The following is a 17,154-nucleotide window of genomic DNA, read 5'->3' on the forward strand; positions in this document are numbered from 1 at the left end:
ACTATACAAAAACCGAAATCCCACTTCAAATGTTTAACTTTCAAAAATTACCTTCAAATGTTGGCTTTCAAACGTGTCGCATCTCACATGTGAAATCGTTATTAAATCAGTTCAACCGTAGTTTCATTTCGTTTACTTCTTTTTTTTCCCTGATACTTTGTGAAATGTTCATATCATCGCTTGGTCACGCTTTTTCAAATTATAGTTAGCGATTTATAAAAAAGCTGCTAAAAAATTATACCCGATTATAGTCTAGTTTATATAAAAAACCTGTTTGGTAGTTTAGAACGTGACTTTTATATAAAACATGACCTATTTATATAAAAAAAACCTAAAACGTGAATTTTTCCAGCTATATTGAAGTTTAGAACTTGTTTGGAAGCATTCCAAACCACATCCATGTTGCTTCAACTCTCGCGCTGCTCTTACTCCTGTATGCTCTAACACTCCAAATAATTTTTTTTATGGTGGTTCCACCTCTACATGATGACAAGCATCAAATCGATCTCCTCCTCTCACAAATCCACCTCGCGCGAGCAGCAAATTGAGCTAGCTAGCGAAAGGGTGCCGCAAACACGGGGCCTAAAGTCCTGACTCCCGCAACGATGCCCACTTCGTCGAGTAATTGTGTCGCGACCGGCCACTTACAAGAGCACATCACTATGTATTTGGTTTTGAAAATAAGTGGAATAAGTTATGTTCATCCCACTTTTTTAGATTATATTCAACCCATCTCGTGTTCAGTTAGAAGGACGAGTCCATTTCAATTTTTTGTTTGGTTAGAGGGGTTAAGAGGGATAGGATGAATGTTATTTTAACGGTGTCAGCAACAGCTACCAGCGGGCCTCACATGTCATCTTGCGGGGCTCACCTATTATTCACCTTTTTATTTCACTTTTTTCCCCTCAGTGCCTTATCTATTTGCTTGAGCTCCACCGAGCCGCCACCGCCGCCCCCTACCTCTGCCTTGCCACCGCCCGCCCTTTGCCTCCACCTTCGCCCAGCCCTCACCACCGGCCACTGCCAGCCCTGCCTGCTGCCTTCACCTGGTCGGGAAACGCCGCCGGCCTCCATTGCGCCGGCAGGCCTCCCTGCACTGGTGGCCTCCACAGGCCCTGCGCCGGGAGCCTCCGTGCCTCCTGTGGACGGACTGGAGACGGAGATGGACGGGAGGGAAGTGGGTCGAGTGCATCCGCTCGTTTTGAGCCGACGCAATGAACCTGCATCTCCACGGTATATTCCCTCCTGGTCCATTCCAACCCACATGAATTTTCATCCAAACACGGGTTCATCTAAGTCCGACCTATCCCAACCCACGTCGACCCTCAAACCAAACACACCCTTAAAAAGGGATGGCGTGGCTTTCCTCTTAGAGTCAAGCGTAGTGAAGAGGGATGATATAGCTAGCCCCGTAGAGATAGCATGACATCAAATCAGAAGTCACCTTTTCAACGACCTTCCGTAGAATTTAATATAGAGTACAACAACTAGTGATACACTAAAAGAATTCAACAAATCAATGAGGCTTTTGCATGGCTCCCTTTCACTTTTACTGACTCGTGCATCTCTTGTGTTATTTTAGTCCTCACAAGTGAAAAAACATATTCTTCGAGCACATACAAGAATTTTTAGCTTTGGTTTGATTTTCGCAGTGGTGGACGATAGTAACAAGTACGCATTAGTCTTAATGTCTGATACACCGATATAAATCGAAATTTTGCAAGCCGCTGATGATGAAGACTGAAGAAGGGCGGTTTGCATTCAGAAGGTCCACAGGACCACTTGACTTGACCGAATAATTGGTTTCCCGCCCACGGGCGGGCAGCGGCAAAGGCTCACGCAAAGCATATGCCTTAGATTTAACTGGGCCTGTTCTGGGCCATTTCTTCTCTCGCTGCGTCTTATAGAATCAAACTAGCCCAACAGTAGCACTGAGCGTCGCGCCGTCGCCGCCTGCCGAACCTACGAATCCGGCAACCGAACCTACATCACGAGCCCCGCCGGGAAATCAATCACGAGCCCTCTGCCCCGCTGAATCTTCCGTCTTCACTTTTCAATGAGCTGCCGCCAAGGCGCCAAACACATCCACGTACAAGCTCCGAAGTTCTGATTTCTGAACGACTGAACCCATCTTCACCCCGCCGCGCGCAATAAATCAGACGAGACCCCGACGCGAAACCACTCGCAGTCTCTCTCGGTTGAAGACCGGAAGAAAGGGAGGAGACCCATGGCGACCGTTCGCGCTCTGCCCCTCGCCCTCCTGCTCGCGCTCTGCTTCGGCGCCTGCGCCTGCGAGGCCGCCGCGAGGATGCCCAAGAGCAGGTACATTTCGTACGCCCGCGTCATCACTCATCAGTGGCGCCATGGCGGGAACGGCGCCGGCCACGGCCGGACCCCTCCGGGTTGTTCGGCCTTCACGGGGAAGTAAGCGCGAAAGATCCCTCAGAAGCTAAACCGTTGCGTTCTCGCTATCCTGCACACTCACTCACAGAGTTGGCGAATTGTATCCTGCAGGTGTCCCAACAGTTGCCGGGCTCCAACGGAGGCCGGCGCCACGACGGCGGCCGCGGGATCGAAGGGTGTTTACATGATGAACCATGCTGCTTTGCCGAGCGATGACAAGCATCGTCCGGCTCCGACGAAGGCTGGAGCCAAGACGGGAGCCGCCGGGTCCAAGGGTCGTTACATAAGCCCTGCTGCGATGTCCGCGGACAAGCCGTGCGACCGTCTTGGGTGTCCCTCTCGCCCGTAATAACTGGGGAGGCTAGTTCTCAAGCGGAAGATTAAACATAGGGGGTGTTTTGGATACTATGGGCTAAAGTTTAGTCCTGTCACATCAGATGCTCGGATGCTAATTAGGAGGATTAAAATGAACTAATTATAAAAATAATTGCAGAATTCTTAGGCTAATTCGCGAGACGAGTCTATTAAGCCTAATTAATCCATCATTAGCAAATGGTTACTGTAGCACCACATTGTCAAATCATGGACTAATTAGGCTTAATAGATTCGTCTCATGAATTAGACTCCATTTGTGTAATTAGTTTTATAATTAGACTATATTTAATACTTCTAATAGTATCTAAACATCCGATGTGACATGGCTAAACTATAACCCCCTTAAACCAAAAACCCCATAGTACAGAAGTGCAAGCCGTAAAGAGCTTGGTAGGCGTGAGATGTAACGCCGTATTGTATTGGCTGAGCCTGTGAGCCATACGGGCATCCTTGAACAACTGCTATATTGTGTTCCTGAGTGTTCCGCAACAAAAAGAATTTCACTAGAAGTATAAGTATCTGACGATGTCATTTAAAATTCAGAAGATCTGATCAATAAGAGAAAGCTTTTCAAGGATAAAAGGGCATACATATACAAGTCCAGTTAATCCTCGAAAAGAACTCAGATATGATGTTTAGTAAGTTCTTTCAATCTCTAAGCACACCAACAAATGGCACTAAATCTTTACTGCACGCCTCAGCTGAAACTAAAAGCAAATGAATCACTACAGGCTTAGATAGGTTCCCTGAAACTGTATCCTGATATACCAGTGCTGTAAAATCAGAGTGTTTCCCCTTGCTCCCGTGCCACGGAAGTTGAAAGGATGGAAAGGCTGTGATTCAAGAATGTCAATGCAGATTCACAGTCTGAAATGATTTTGGTGACTGATGAAGGCTCATTGGACGCTGACAGTGACCCAGCAGCCATTGCAGTATATGAATCTCGCAGGCTCCTCAAATTTCCTAGGAACTGGAAAATCACAAATAAGCACCCAGGTCAAAGCATGTTTTGTAGGTTAGCAACAAGTAGCCAAGAAAGAACAGAGTGTAGTATCTAGTCAGAAAGAGCATGAAATGAAATGGCCTGAGAAGTGAAGATTCCTGCTAACTGTAGAGGCGCGGTACTCTCAAGACAGAGCATGAATTGTACATAAGGTCATGCAACCATATTCAAGACATTTCAGAGAGAAGATTATCAATTAAGAAGAGTGCTCAATGCTCAGTAACTGCACAGAAGCAGTAGTTTATGTTTCTCATTTTCCAGCAGAAATGCACCCTCTTTTATTTCTGTTGGTCAAACTATTTTTATCCCTTGGATTAGCAATATCACATTGTGCAGATCACTAGGTCAGCAATAGTAATAAAAAAGAAATAAGCAACAAAATGGCCAACAAATGAACCAAATGTTCCAAAATTACCTTTAAAAGGGTGTTATATGCCTCCAACAGGCGATTAGCGGCTGGGCCAAAGCCATGCAGTTGTGGCACCTCCATCATATGGGTCCAAGGATGAATTTCCTACGATGATAATTCACCTTTATCAACTAACGATACATCACATAAAAATAATAATCGCTAAAAGAAAACATATGCTAAGAATATCTATCTGGAATATATACAAAAGTTATGGGAAAGTAGGACTGCTGCATAAGATATTCACCTTCGTATATATTGTATTGAAGGATTTAACCGTTTCCAAAAATGATTGCAAATGTTCCCTCAACTTCAACTCTGTCTCGGCATAGTCTTCATTGGGATTGTAATCATACTAATCACAAGTAACTACACTGTTAGCTTGGAATAGCATGCTAAGGACTAGTAAGAAATATACGAGTACAACAACAAAAAAAATTGCCCAAGAAAGTTGGGGTAAGGTTACAAAAGAAACACACAAATTTCAGATCATAGTGTATCCCGAAGTTTATTTATTAACAAAGTTAAGCTAAATGGTTGTATGCTTTGAAGGATACATAAAATGTGGAATTATCCAAAAATATGTAATATGCAGGTTGAGATGTAGAGAGCATGAACAAGACAAGATTATAAGACATTGTCTGCCATCCTAGAACATCATAGTACGTCAAGGTTGACTGGCTCTGGCAGTGATAATTAACACACAAGCCCTGTGAGATTTAAAGCTTCAGAAGTGCTAAGAAAACTGTGCAGCTATTGCAGATAAATTTATCTCAGATTCCGCTCAACACAAACCAAAGTTTGTTGGGGCAAGTGGCACTGAACTGAAAACTTTTGTACCATTACCATCTTATATCTTGTTGTACCTTTGATGCTAACTCCTGAACCATCTGTTGCAAATTTGACATCTTTTTGGTATACTCAGAGAGCTTCAACTCTAGTTCTGCTATGTCTGGCCTGCAAAATAATTCAACTAAGATATAGAATACATGAGGTGGTTTTAACAATTTTGTTATGTGGGGGCCACAGGGTGGCAATAAAGATCCAGACTAGTGGAGCAATTCTGAGTATGTTTGGAATCTAAAGCACCTAAATGATACATGTGGCAAGAACATAAATTGGGAACACTTACAAAGGGTAAATTGATTGTATTTGAACATCTGCAGGGAAAAGCTTGCACTCCTCTGAAAAAATCTGGGCTTGCTTCTCAGCAATTGAATCTACGAGTTGCACATCCTTTGCCAATTGCTCATCAACACTACAATAGTGAAATTTGTTATGTACTTCATGTTAAGTGCCCTCACATGCAAATTAACACAATAAGTTTCTGTGTAAAAGATTCCATTTGGCATCAAATCACAATGTTAGAAAAAATACCAAAAACTGCCCATGATTTATGTATAGTATATCCTGTACAATTATCAATCATCATAGTAGGTACATTTCATTTGGATACAAATAGTTGTGTGTAAACTCAACCTCCATTCTGGATTGTCAGCATAGCAACTAGCTTCCACTAGATCGACAATGAGACGGAGCAGTTCCACGCGCTCCTCATAGCTGCCTCTACCCTGCAATGTCGACAATTATGAACCCACGAAAGATGACACAACATGCATCTCAGTTTGCAATAGTGACATACTAGACATATTTGCATAACAATAACAGCATAAATCCAGCAAATGTAACACATAACACTAATAGGGTCAGCCATTTCTCTCACCTGAATCGCTTCGGTGTCCACAGAAGGTGTGATGCCCAGGAAGTTAGCTATCTCCGCCAGGTCTGCACAACCCCAAGCCACCGTCAGCAGTCAGCACCACGCACGAACCCAGGAATGGAAAGCATTTTAGCCTATGAAGCCAAAAACTTACGTTGTATTCTGTTGTTCTCCTCGTCGCGGTCCAGGCTATCCCCCTGCCAGTTCTGCTGCGTGAACGGCGATCTGTCGCCTAGGAGCCTCCGGAACGCACATCAAATGAGCCAACCCTCAGTTCCGAAACGAAATTCAAAAATCGCAGACCAAATCTAGCAGAGAGATTTCGACCCCCGAATAGGAAAGGCGCACAGGAAATGCGGCGCGGGTGAGTGGGCGCCTACCGGAAGAAGAGCCACTCGAGGAGGCGGTAGCGCTCGACGCCGGCGAAGAGGAGAGATTGAGCGGGGGCGTTGGCCCGCGGGTAGGCGAGCAGGGACAGCTTCCGCTGGATCTCCTCCATCTGCTTGGACGCCATGGCTGCTTCTCTCCGCTCACCGCGGCGGCCGGCCGGTGCTGCTGGTGGGGATGGTAGAGATCGAACAGACGGCGACTGACCAACGAGCGAGATGGTACCAAGATTTTAATCCCCCAAATCTATTTTCCCCTCAAATCCCTTTCAAAATTCGAAGGCTTCTCGTAATTGTTTAAGCAGGGTCCCACTTGTCATATTAACTCAGGCACCCGCTAATTGGGCTGAAATTACTTTCTACTAGTTTCTACGGCCCATTGGCTTGATAGCGTGCGGGCCCAGTGGGAGGGGTCGGGGAAGAGCCGAGCGAGCGGTGCGGGGTGCGGCTCATCGTTCGCCACGACGAGTCGACGACGAACCCGATGCCGCCCCACCGCGCCGGAGGGGCCGCGGGCGGCGGCGACACGAGCGCGTTCTTCGCGGCGACGCTAGTGCTGTGGGCGGTGTCTGTGGGGTTCGAGATCGGCGTGCGGGGGCGACGTGAGCTGGCGCCCGTGGCCGCCGGCTTCGCCTTCTTCCAGGCTGCCAACGCCGCGGTCCGCGCCTCGGTCTCCCGCGACCCGCTCTTCGTCAACACCGCCGTATCCCTCCTCCACTCCTCCCTCACCTCCGCCTCCGGTATAGATTCTCTCCCTTGCCTCCCCCAACCCCCACCCTCCGGTGCCTACCTTTTGCTACTCGGCTATGCGTCGACTGCAAGAAACCATACGATATTACGATTAATTAGGTTCCAGCATTAGATGAGTTGAGGAAAGATGAGCGCACAGTGGATTGACACTATACGATGGAGGCGATGCTTAATGCCTGCTCCTTGTAGGGGAACCAGGGCCAGCGTAGATTTAAGTACAGTTAGTTCTGCGGGTTGTTGCTTCCATGGTGGTAATGTCATTTGTGTTGGTGTCAGATTTGCTTGGTTGGAATTGTGCGAGATTGCTCGAATGCCCTATTCATGGCATATTCGTGCAGGATTCGTCAGTAGTGGCCTGTTATGGTTTCAAAGGCATATTGTGGCTTAAAATGCGCCATGTACTGCCATTGTAGGCAAATGCTGCCAAGTTTGTTAAAAAAAAGTGCATTTTGTTTTTGTGACACAAAACTGCTTGTCCCCTTTAGTACTAATCAAATGTATGCTCATTTAAGCTCTATCGCATTCTCTTTATGTACAGTGTACTCTTAAATTCAGGGCTGGCAAAGCAAAGAAGTAATGTGCAAAGCCACCGGTAACAATGTTTTGGGGGATTGTTGTGAAACTAAGTCTGTAACAGATTGACACTTACAAGTAAAATTTCTTAGCATATGATTATGACCAGTAACTTGTAAAGATGTTATACAAAATTGGAAGCACCATCAATTACATCATGTTTTTAAATCTTATAAGCTTGTTTTGACTTGATGCCATTGCATGTGCAGTTATCTTTGTTCTTGTCAATCAATGGCGTAATAAGGGCCTCGAGAACATGTTTGAGCATGAAGAACTATTTGGTGGCAGTTGGATTGGAGCATACTCTGCTCTCTGCTTTTCTTGTGGCTACTTTGCATATGACCAATTGGATATGCTCCGTTACCGTCTATACAGTGGATGGATTCCTGGCATTCTCATGCATCACCTGATCCTGCTCATTTGCTTTACACTAGCTCTGTATAGGAATGTCACAATCAACTACCTAATTCTCTCTCTTGTGTGCGAGGTACATCTATCTCTTTTTATTCTTTGGAGGCATTTAAATTTTGTTGAAAATTTGTGTTGCTTGAAATACATTTATTCTTTATCATGCTTGAAATACATTTATTCTTTATCGTGCCACCTTTTTTGCAAGCATTGACTTTTTTTACTCACTTGTCATCGAAGAATAAATGCATATTGCTTTCGCAAGAGAATGCTTGTCATAGATTTTATGAGCCATTGGCCCTAAGCTGTTTTTAAGCCTCCATATTGACATCTTTGTCGCAAGTATATCCTTTGTCAGTAGATGGTCATCAGGTCATATGCATTAGCCCCAGTTTTCTTGCTATGAACCTGCAAATTTGAGTAATATGCAAATATATGTTTTCTAGATTTGCCATGCAATGTAGAAATAAGGTGGTTGGTCCATTCAGTATGACCTTGAAAAGCTATAATTATTTTCCCTGCCCGGTTGGGCTTTCAACCATTGTTGTTTGCACTTGCATCTTCATTTTATCTGGGGCACGGTGTACTGTGATAGACTTGATTGCATGTATGGTTGCACATGATCTTAGAGGATTTTTTTTTCATTTTTGCAATGGATATTTTGTTAGTTCAATTATCATACAAGCTTATTCTCCATCTTGCTAGAAGAGAAAATTATTATGTTCATTATGTCTATAAAGATCTCCAGAGATAAATAAGTTAATCTCAGTCTCCACTGTGTGAACTGTTTATGCCTTTGCTTAATAATTTTTCTATCAGGAGGTTTGCTTTAGCTGCAGTCGCTTATCTGAAGTTATATTCACAGAGCAGACAAACTGACAAAAGTTTATGATTGCAGCTGCACTCCATATTTTTGCATATAAGGAAAGTGAGGCGGATGGCTGGATTTCGTGATTCCAATCGGAAAGTGGTGAAGCTGGAATGGGTACTCAACTGGACGACCTTTGTGACTGCAAGGGTGGTGTGCCATATCTTGATTACATACAAACTCATCGCTGATGCCCACAAGTTTGGTAAGGGCATTGAGCTTCCGCTAGCTCTTCTTGGTATGGCAGGAATGAATCTGCTCAACATATTTTTAGGCCTCGATCTATTTAAAGCGTATGCACGAGAAAGAAATCAGCAGAGACATCAAGATTGAATGCACCTTCCCTGATGTACTCTAAATTTTAGAAGGTTATAGTTCTGTTCGTGTAAAGACAGAGAGGTATGTTTAAGTCTTGGCGCTGGAGAGTAAACCGTTTGCGTATGTATACATCTTTATGCTTCGCTACCAGAAAGTGTTCGTTGGTAGTATGTGCATTACCACATAGACATACTATTATTATTTATTAGGACAATGCTGATCGGGACATGCTTGCAGCATTATACAGATTTCAAGTAGAAAGAAGAAAATGGTATCCAACTTTTTCATCCCAAAACCTCATCTAAATTACTAAAATGCCTTTGGCAACTTGTAAAATAGCCCCAGAAGGCTACGAGACACTCTTTTTTATCTTTAAACCTTATCATTTCTCACAGTGGAGTAAATCTTGTGCTTGTGCTGATGATGCATTGGCGCTGTTCTACTACGGTGAAGTTTCTTGTTACCTCATTTAGCTGTATGGATTTGAATATGGTGAGGAACCATTTGAATATGGTGAGCTGGTTCCTCTTCTTAATTGTGTTGTTATCTTGCTAATTCTGAGCAAAAGACAAAAACGAAAAAATAAAGGTCCCACCGGGATTCGAACCCAGGTCGCCAGATTCAAAGTCTGGAGTGCTAACCACTACACTATGGAACCATTTGTTGCGCGTGGTCCCTTGATAGTGATAGTTATTTCGTTACAAGAGGCAGTCAGCGTACAATGGAACCCATGTTTTGTTGGTCTGGATCCATTTGGGCTCGCCAGAATGGAACACAGGGATATCCGACGGATCCCTTGCAATAGTTTGCTGTTCTCGAAATGGCCGGATGCATTGCGAGATTATTTGAACTTTGGGAGAACAATGCAGAGGTAAAGGGTGGCTCTGGGGTGAACATCCTGCCAGATGCACGTATATGGTATGTACTGATTGGGGATCACTCGCGACCGTCTTTCCGTCTTGTTTGTGTTTCTCCAGTTTTGTTGGGCTGAAACTCTTCTATGCGTTCGTTTCTCGATGAGTAGCCACTAGTTAGGTCTGGTGAACGTGCACTTCTGTCAGGCTTGCAATTATGAGATGCAGGAGTGCACTTGGTTACTCGCGCGAGATTTGAACTCTGGTGTGAGGTAGAGTCATGCACCTACGGCTCCACAGTTCCACACCACACAACACGGGTGGTGCTTTTGTAGTTGAAGTTGGAAATACAAAGCAAGATCGATTTTTTCGACTCAGCACAAACGAGAGGCTAAGATGCTAGCCGCTCCACACACGAGTACACAGACCGTAGCTCTCAGTCACTAAAAGCCGGTACAGTGTAGTCCTCGCGCAACTCAGCACATGCGGCCTCACGCCCTGAGAGGCAGAGACCAGAGAGCACTTTCCCTTTTCTCCGTGACGCGTGTATCGTACCAACCGGCGCCATCAGTTCGTTCCACACGTCCCATGCCTCTCCCACCGTACGTGCGGCCGGAGACCGCAGGAGCCGCACCAGCAGACCAGCTGCTTGGCCCTGCCCTCGGGCGGCGCCGCAGCCATAGATTGGATTCGCGGAGACGTGGCGTCCTGGCAGCCCACCCCGCACCCTATCCTCCGCCCCGCCGCTCGCCAATCGCCACCGCCAGTTCGCGCCACGCCAGCTTCACGCCGCCCCGCCCCCCCCCCCCCCCCCCCCCCCCCCCCCCCCCCCCCCCCCCCCCCCCCGCTTGTGATCTCGTTCATAAAGAACTGGCCACGCAGCCTCGGAGCCAGACAGCCAGCATTAGCCACCACGACCACGCAGCAGCCGCGCAGCACCTGCGTCCTGCGAGCACACAGCTCCGACCCTCAGCGCTTTGAGTGCCTTGTGCTGTTTGTGAGGAGGCGCGCGCGGCGCGGCACAGACAGATGGCGCCGTCCATGCTCATGTCGACGAGCGTCAGCGGCGGCCGCGCGCTGCCGTCGCTGCAGGCCGCCCGGCCGGCGGCGGCGTACCCGCGGCTCGCGCTGCCGTCGGTGAACAGGCACTCCAAGTCCGTCTCCGTGAAGACCCTGGCACTGTTCGGCAAGTCCAAGGCCGCCAAGGCCGCGCCGGCCAAGAAGGTCCGTGCTGTGCTGCTAATAATATCATTAGGCACGCACGCGTGCATGCTCCTAGTTTTATTTTCTTCTTCTGTTCTGCATGGTGGTGATTGTCATGTCCATGATGGTGTTTCTACAGGTTGCTGCGCCCAAGCCGAAGGTTGAGGACGGTATCTTCGGCACGTCCGGCGGGATCGGTTTCACCAAGGAGAACGAGCTGTTCGTCGGCCGTGTCGCCATGCTTGGCTTTGCCGTGAGTACTTAGCAGAAACTCATCTCGCCCATGTTTTTGCACATGGACGTACTGGAATGCCTGGGCAATTCATGCACACGCTTACGAAGGAGTAAAAAGAAGTCTTTTTTTTAACGTACCTTTCACACTGGTCAACCAGCAGGGAAAAAAATTATAATTTAGCTCGCAAAAGAAACTTCGTCCTTCCGCGAAAAAGCACAGCCATACAATTCGCACTCAGGATATCGTCACACGTCTGTCTGGAGTTAGCAGCTTCCATATGTGAAAGTTCAGTCGGCAACAAATTAAAAGAGGATGAGAAATAATGTGAAAAGGAAAATAATTTCTAGCGGTCCAAAAATTAAAAATTACGGTAATTTGAACCCGAAACAACACATGTACCACTAATTATTAGCAATTCCCAGAATAAAATAAATACATTTTCAAATATATTCTCCACAAATAAAACGACGATTTTATTTACACTGTTCTCGAACATGCCAGGCGTCGCTGCTCGGAGAGGCCATCACCGGGAAGGGCATCCTCGCCCAGCTGAACCTGGAGACGGGCATTCCCATCTACGAGGCGGAGCCCCTCCTCCTCTTCTTCATCCTCTTCACCCTCCTCGGCGCCATTGGTGCTCTCGGAGACCGTGGGACCTTCGTCGACGACGTCACCGGACTCGACAAGGCCGTCATCCAACCCGGCAAGGGCTTCCGCGGCGCCCTCGGCCTCAGCGAGGGAGGTAAAAAATCCATCGCAATACATACTGCATCATCCATGCACTTCACCCAGCGCCGCTAGCTAGATCTGACGAATATTCTGTGCAATGATGCAGGGCCGCTGTTTGGGTTCACCAAGTCGAACGAGCTGTTCGTGGGGCGGCTGGCGCAGCTGGGCGTGGCCTTCTCCATCATCGGCGAGATCATCACGGGGAAGGGCGCGCTGGCGCAGCTCAACATCGAGACGGGCGTGCCCATCAACGAGATCGAGCCGCTCGTGCTCTTCAACGTCCTCTTCTTCTTCATCGCCGCCATCAACCCCGGAACCGGCAAGTTCATCATCGGCGACGACGAAAAAGAGTAAATCATGCGCATGGTTTTGTTTGTGATTGATCGATCAGTGCGTCTCTGTGCGTGTGCGTGCTTTGTTGTGTATTACGCGTGAGGCCTTTGAAGGTAGGGTGTTGCGTTGGGTTGTATTGTAAAAACAAGAGCTTAGCTAATATCCAATGGCTGCCAGACTGTCAGTGTTCTCTTAGAGTAAGATATTGTTTAGTTCCGTTTCAAAGAATGAAACCGAAGAGACCTGTGTACCAGCTTCAGGCCAACACGGACGCATTGAACGTAACAATAGCAACGGCACAAATCAGATTTTGACGTTCGGTACCGAGCTGCATTTCTCTATGCTCTGTTCTCCAGTTTTGCCAATGCCTGGCATCCATAATCGCGGCCGGCAAGGCCGAACAACCAAGTTCAGATGTAAATGGGCCTATCTACTTGCACCCGAAAAGCCCGGGTCTATTTAAGCCCAAAGTAATGGGGTCAGTTCTTTTCTTTTTGAGAACGGTATACTCAGACGGGCCCTGGGCCTGTTGTTTAATTGCATACCTTTAAGCCCAAGGAATATTATTTCAGCTAACCACCAGGCACCAAGGATGGGACAACAATCACCATACATCCAGCTCCATTTTCCTGTACCAGCCATCGACACGGCCGATGCCATTACCAGTCTGCCACGGCACGTACGCGTGCGCCCTAAGTTCATCGCCAAGACCACGCACCTACGGAACGCACAATAGGTCCTTTCACCGGCTCCACACGTCAGTGACACCTTGCAGCTAGTGCTGCAAATCATGTACCCTTGCAAGAAGTCCTCTTGACTCTTGAGAAATGAGAACCCAGCTCCAGCTCAAAGTGGGGTTCTATGGAGCCTAGATCAGCCAGGTTGTCAAACCAAAAGAAGCCCCCCTGTTGAATCATGCCATGCATGGGCTCATCTCAAAAGATGCCCCCACTTACATGCTACCCTGCGCTTGTTTATTGGTTCAACCAAAGACGGTGGAGAAAGACTCGGAGAGCTGCAGTCTCAGTCTCTCGGATAGAATCAAATCCTGATCGAGGATTGATGATTGATGAGCCTTTTAAAGCCCAGATTATCAATAAGTACGTGCGGGATTTGGAAAACTACGCGTATGATCAAACCACCGAAATTGTTTGCTTCGCTGTTATTGGTTCGCTAGCTACCTGGCCTTCGACGGGCCACCAAATTCAAAAGGGGTTTTCTTTCAGGAGAGTTGGAGTATGGTGGTAGTAGATGGTGGTTTGCATAGATCGCACGCCACACGCAGGGGATGAGCTATCAGGGTGCCTTCCTTTTTTGGTTAAGGGACTTGAGGGATAGGTACCCACGGTCCCACTGACAAGAATACTGATTGGCTCTGGTGGACCTGCCCGACTACGTCGCGCGGGCTAAGGCATGAAGATACGTGGAGCATAAGTCCAGAAGCTGGACGAACAGATTTTGTCTGGATATGACGGGATATTTGTTGTAAACCGACTCAGATCGCTTTCCAGGTAACATCCGACTACGATCAGATTCTATCCGATTGTGACCCTATGTCGTCAGCCTATATAAGACGGTCAGGGGCGCCCCTCAAGGGTAACTCACATCGACTCTTCGCATCCCATACCGGTAATACAATCCACCAGAACATAGAACGCAGGGTATTACTCTCTGAAGGCCTAAACTTGTCTAAACCTTGCGTCCCTATATTACCGTTCGAGTTCTTGATCTTATGATCTTCTCCACCTACAAATCTACCACTGAGCATTCTCCGGTAGACTGTCAATCACTGAATCCAAACTCTTGCTCTAATTAGCTAGCCACGAGATAACCTACGCGCAAATGGGATTGGTTCTTTCCTCTCATTTTCTTTGTCCACGATTCCCCGAGCTGTCGAAAATGGCACCACGCACGGTTTAGAGGCACCAAATAAAATTGCAGCGAAATTAAAATCTTCTGAACCTGTAGAAACCAAACGAAGAAAGACGGGAGAAACGACGACCGTTGTGCCATCGTGATCGTACTGTGGATACGTGAGTTGTTTGAGCCGCGGGGACCCGGCAAATCACATGGCCGCAGCAATGGCGCATGCACCGAAACAATCAAGCCCTTTGCTCGTACCCCTCCCTCGACTAGTTAAGGTAAGCGCAGTACTAATCAGCCCGTGATTCGACAGGAAAATCGCCAAAGGTGCCGCTGGCCCTTCGGATCATGAGTGAATCTTGGCAATCTGCTTTACTCCGACGCGTGCGTCTGTGAGTAGCCTTTCGCCCTTTCCAGGCCGGAGAGAATACGCGACTGCACTATAATATGTGACGGCGTAGCCAATTTCTATTCCGACGACCAGCTGAACTGAATAAAGTTTGATCTGGACGCAAAAGTTTCAGTCTTAGACAAAAAATAATGACGACGATGGATTGGTGCGCGTCAGCAACCTGTGCGTGTACCGCTGGCTCCGCCGAATACTGACTACGGGTTTGTACCTATTACATGTGGGTGTGTCACTCCAATGTCACAACGATTAGCTTGACACTACGAATGACTCCTCGTTGAGTATGCTGGTGCTGCGTTAATCTCGCTCTCCATCAGCGATCAATGGCAGCATCGTCCCAGCAGGTGCAGCAGGTGCCAACGGGTACGGTGCCAGCATGCTGTTTCAGCACGGGGACACGCTCTGCCGCCGGGCTCTGCATCTTGGATTATTCCAGTGCCTTGGCCGCTCATCCGCTAGAATAGATCGCTACGGACGTGACCGGGGCAAGAGGGCAATGTGTTAACCTCACGGATCCAGACATGCGTTCGTGTTCCGTCGCGACCCGCGCCACGTCGGCAGCAGGTTGGTCGCAGGCTAGCTGCTGGCTCTTTCTCTCCTGTCGCTTGCGTCGCGCGGGCCACACATGGCGGCCTGGAGCTAGTACCTTCATCGCTAAGAACTTCCATTTTTTTAACAATATAGGAGTAATAAACAGTTATAAGAAGAAGAAAAATAAAGGCAGATGCTGTTTTGATTTTACTAACTCCTCTCCACTTGTGCCTGCATATTTGGTGTTTCAAGATTCAACGTTCAAACCATGATGACATCTGCTACTAACTACTCCAGGTGCGTAGTAATGTTTTTTTTTATTTTGACAATGTTACTTTGATATCTTTGGCATCTTGCCGTCCTCTTCATGGATCGACAGCAAAACGTACACCGGCATTAGTTTTTTTTCGTTGTGTCGTGATCATAGGATGCTGCGGGCAATAAACTGCGAGGCGAGCACATGACCAAACATGCCACGCTTCTGAACTCTGATGGGCACGTACACCCGTGCCCATGCTGCCCGTAGCTCTCGTCCCCCGGCCGGGCCGACTACACGCGTTTAGTTTTTTTTTTTTCTCCCATGCCTGTGTCCCCTGGCTCGTACGTACTGCTGGGACGCCAGCCTAAGCGATAGCATGTACTCCGTATACACAGCACAGTGGAAGTTCATCTCTTCATTCTTCAATTCCCCCACGGACCTCTCTGCTAGCTAGGTTGCGTTCGGGGGTGGACCTGGATTTTCAGCCACTGCCCGGCCGCTGAAATAATTATCTATTTATAAATTGCAAGTGGTATTCGATGTTCAATTGTACTGAAAGTTGTAGCAGAGACGTCTGCTGTTGCAGCCGGATGCGTTGGTTGACAACTTATTAGATAGACATGACGAGCTGATAGCATGACCACCCTAATTGACACTCGCAAAAATCTTCTTCTCCAATCGCTAGCCACACCTCGCCGCCCACGCACGCACCCCCTCCATGCAAGCAAACACAAAGCCAACTCCACATCACACCCCACCCTGATGCATCTCGATCTCCGGACTAAATGCGATCGGCGAACTCGAGTAGCGTTCCAGCACGCAGCAGCGTCGCCATGCGCAGTACAGAGTAGAGCCCAGCCGATCGATCGAGAGCACGCATGACGCATGACTCGTGAAGCCTCGGCAGGGAGGAGGAGATATCCAGACGGTCACGTACGCCCTTGCCACCATGACGCGCAGGTCACGTAGCTGCACACATCAACTCCCCGGAGTCGGCAGGTCACCGGCTCCCCGCCCTTCTTGGCGCGCGCCCGAGCACTACACATGTACGTCTCCCTCGCGTCCTCGCGCTCCCCACGTCCCCCGCACCCGGCCCGGCCTGAACTGTCACGGAGGCTGGGGGAATTAACTGCGGCGACGGCAAAGGATACGTGCAGTGTTGCGCGGCGTACCGGCCCATACGCGATGTGACACGGGCTACGCGCGCCGCGACACTTGGCTCGTGCGGTCGTGTCGTGCGTGTGACTAGGCCTTGATTACACGAGGCCACGGTTTGGTGGTGTGGTGTGGTGTGGTGTGGCGGCCACGGCATTTGGCGCCCGGACATGAATAGTGCCGGCCGGCTCGCCATCATCTACTCCTGCTTAATCAGCCAGGAGACAGTACGGGAAACAAAGCCGCCGCGCGCCGCCTAATTACCTTTAGCTACCGGGTGATCATGGCGGGGGTACACGCACGCGCGCTCACATGGCGCCGGACAGCGAGCGTCGGCCGGCTCCATGCATGATTTGTCCGGCGCCCATGT

The 17,154-nt window shown here is 48.2% G+C and overlaps 3 protein-coding genes and 1 non-coding gene across 4 annotated transcripts; 2 read left to right on the forward strand and 2 right to left on the reverse strand.

Moving 5' to 3' along the window:
- Window positions 1-3,327: 3,327 nt before the first annotated feature.
- On the reverse strand, window positions 3,328-6,537 carry LOC117857781 (AUGMIN subunit 7). The gene is made up of 9 exons (XM_034740638.2): window positions 6,291-6,537; window positions 6,065-6,150; window positions 5,914-5,975; window positions 5,670-5,761; window positions 5,323-5,448; window positions 5,057-5,147; window positions 4,438-4,545; window positions 4,197-4,295; window positions 3,328-3,748 (listed from the first exon to the last, which is right to left on the reverse strand). Exons 1-9 carry the CDS (start codon window positions 6,422-6,424, stop codon window positions 3,560-3,562), a joined length of 987 nt encoding a protein of 328 aa, XP_034596529.1. The 5' UTR covers window positions 6,425-6,537; the 3' UTR covers window positions 3,328-3,559.
- A 163-nt stretch (window positions 6,538-6,700) lies between these two features.
- On the forward strand, window positions 6,701-9,658 carry LOC117857782 (uncharacterized). Its single transcript, XM_034740639.2, has 3 exons — window positions 6,701-7,036; window positions 7,829-8,106; window positions 8,926-9,658. Exons 1-3 carry the CDS (start codon window positions 6,781-6,783, stop codon window positions 9,226-9,228), a joined length of 837 nt encoding a protein of 278 aa, XP_034596530.1. The 5' UTR covers window positions 6,701-6,780; the 3' UTR covers window positions 9,229-9,658.
- Window positions 9,659-9,799: 141 nt separating this feature from the next.
- On the reverse strand, window positions 9,800-9,871 carry TRNAQ-UUG (transfer RNA glutamine (anticodon UUG)). Its single transcript has one exon. It is a non-coding gene; the product is annotated as a tRNA-Gln (tRNA).
- A 1,083-nt stretch (window positions 9,872-10,954) lies between these two features.
- Window positions 10,955-12,762, forward strand: LOC117859110 (photosystem II 22 kDa protein 1, chloroplastic). The gene is made up of 4 exons (XM_034742298.2): window positions 10,955-11,291; window positions 11,410-11,523; window positions 12,007-12,247; window positions 12,341-12,762. The coding sequence occupies exons 1-4, from the start codon at window positions 11,097-11,099 to the stop codon at window positions 12,586-12,588; spliced, it is 798 nt and encodes a 265-aa protein (XP_034598189.1). The 5' UTR covers window positions 10,955-11,096; the 3' UTR covers window positions 12,589-12,762.
- The last annotated feature ends 4,392 nt before the right edge of the window (window positions 12,763-17,154 follow it).

The sequence above is a fragment of the Setaria viridis genome, chromosome 5 (assembly GCF_005286985.2).
Source record: "Setaria viridis chromosome 5, Setaria_viridis_v4.0, whole genome shotgun sequence".
Lineage (NCBI taxonomy): Eukaryota > Viridiplantae > Streptophyta > Magnoliopsida > Poales > Poaceae > Setaria > Setaria viridis.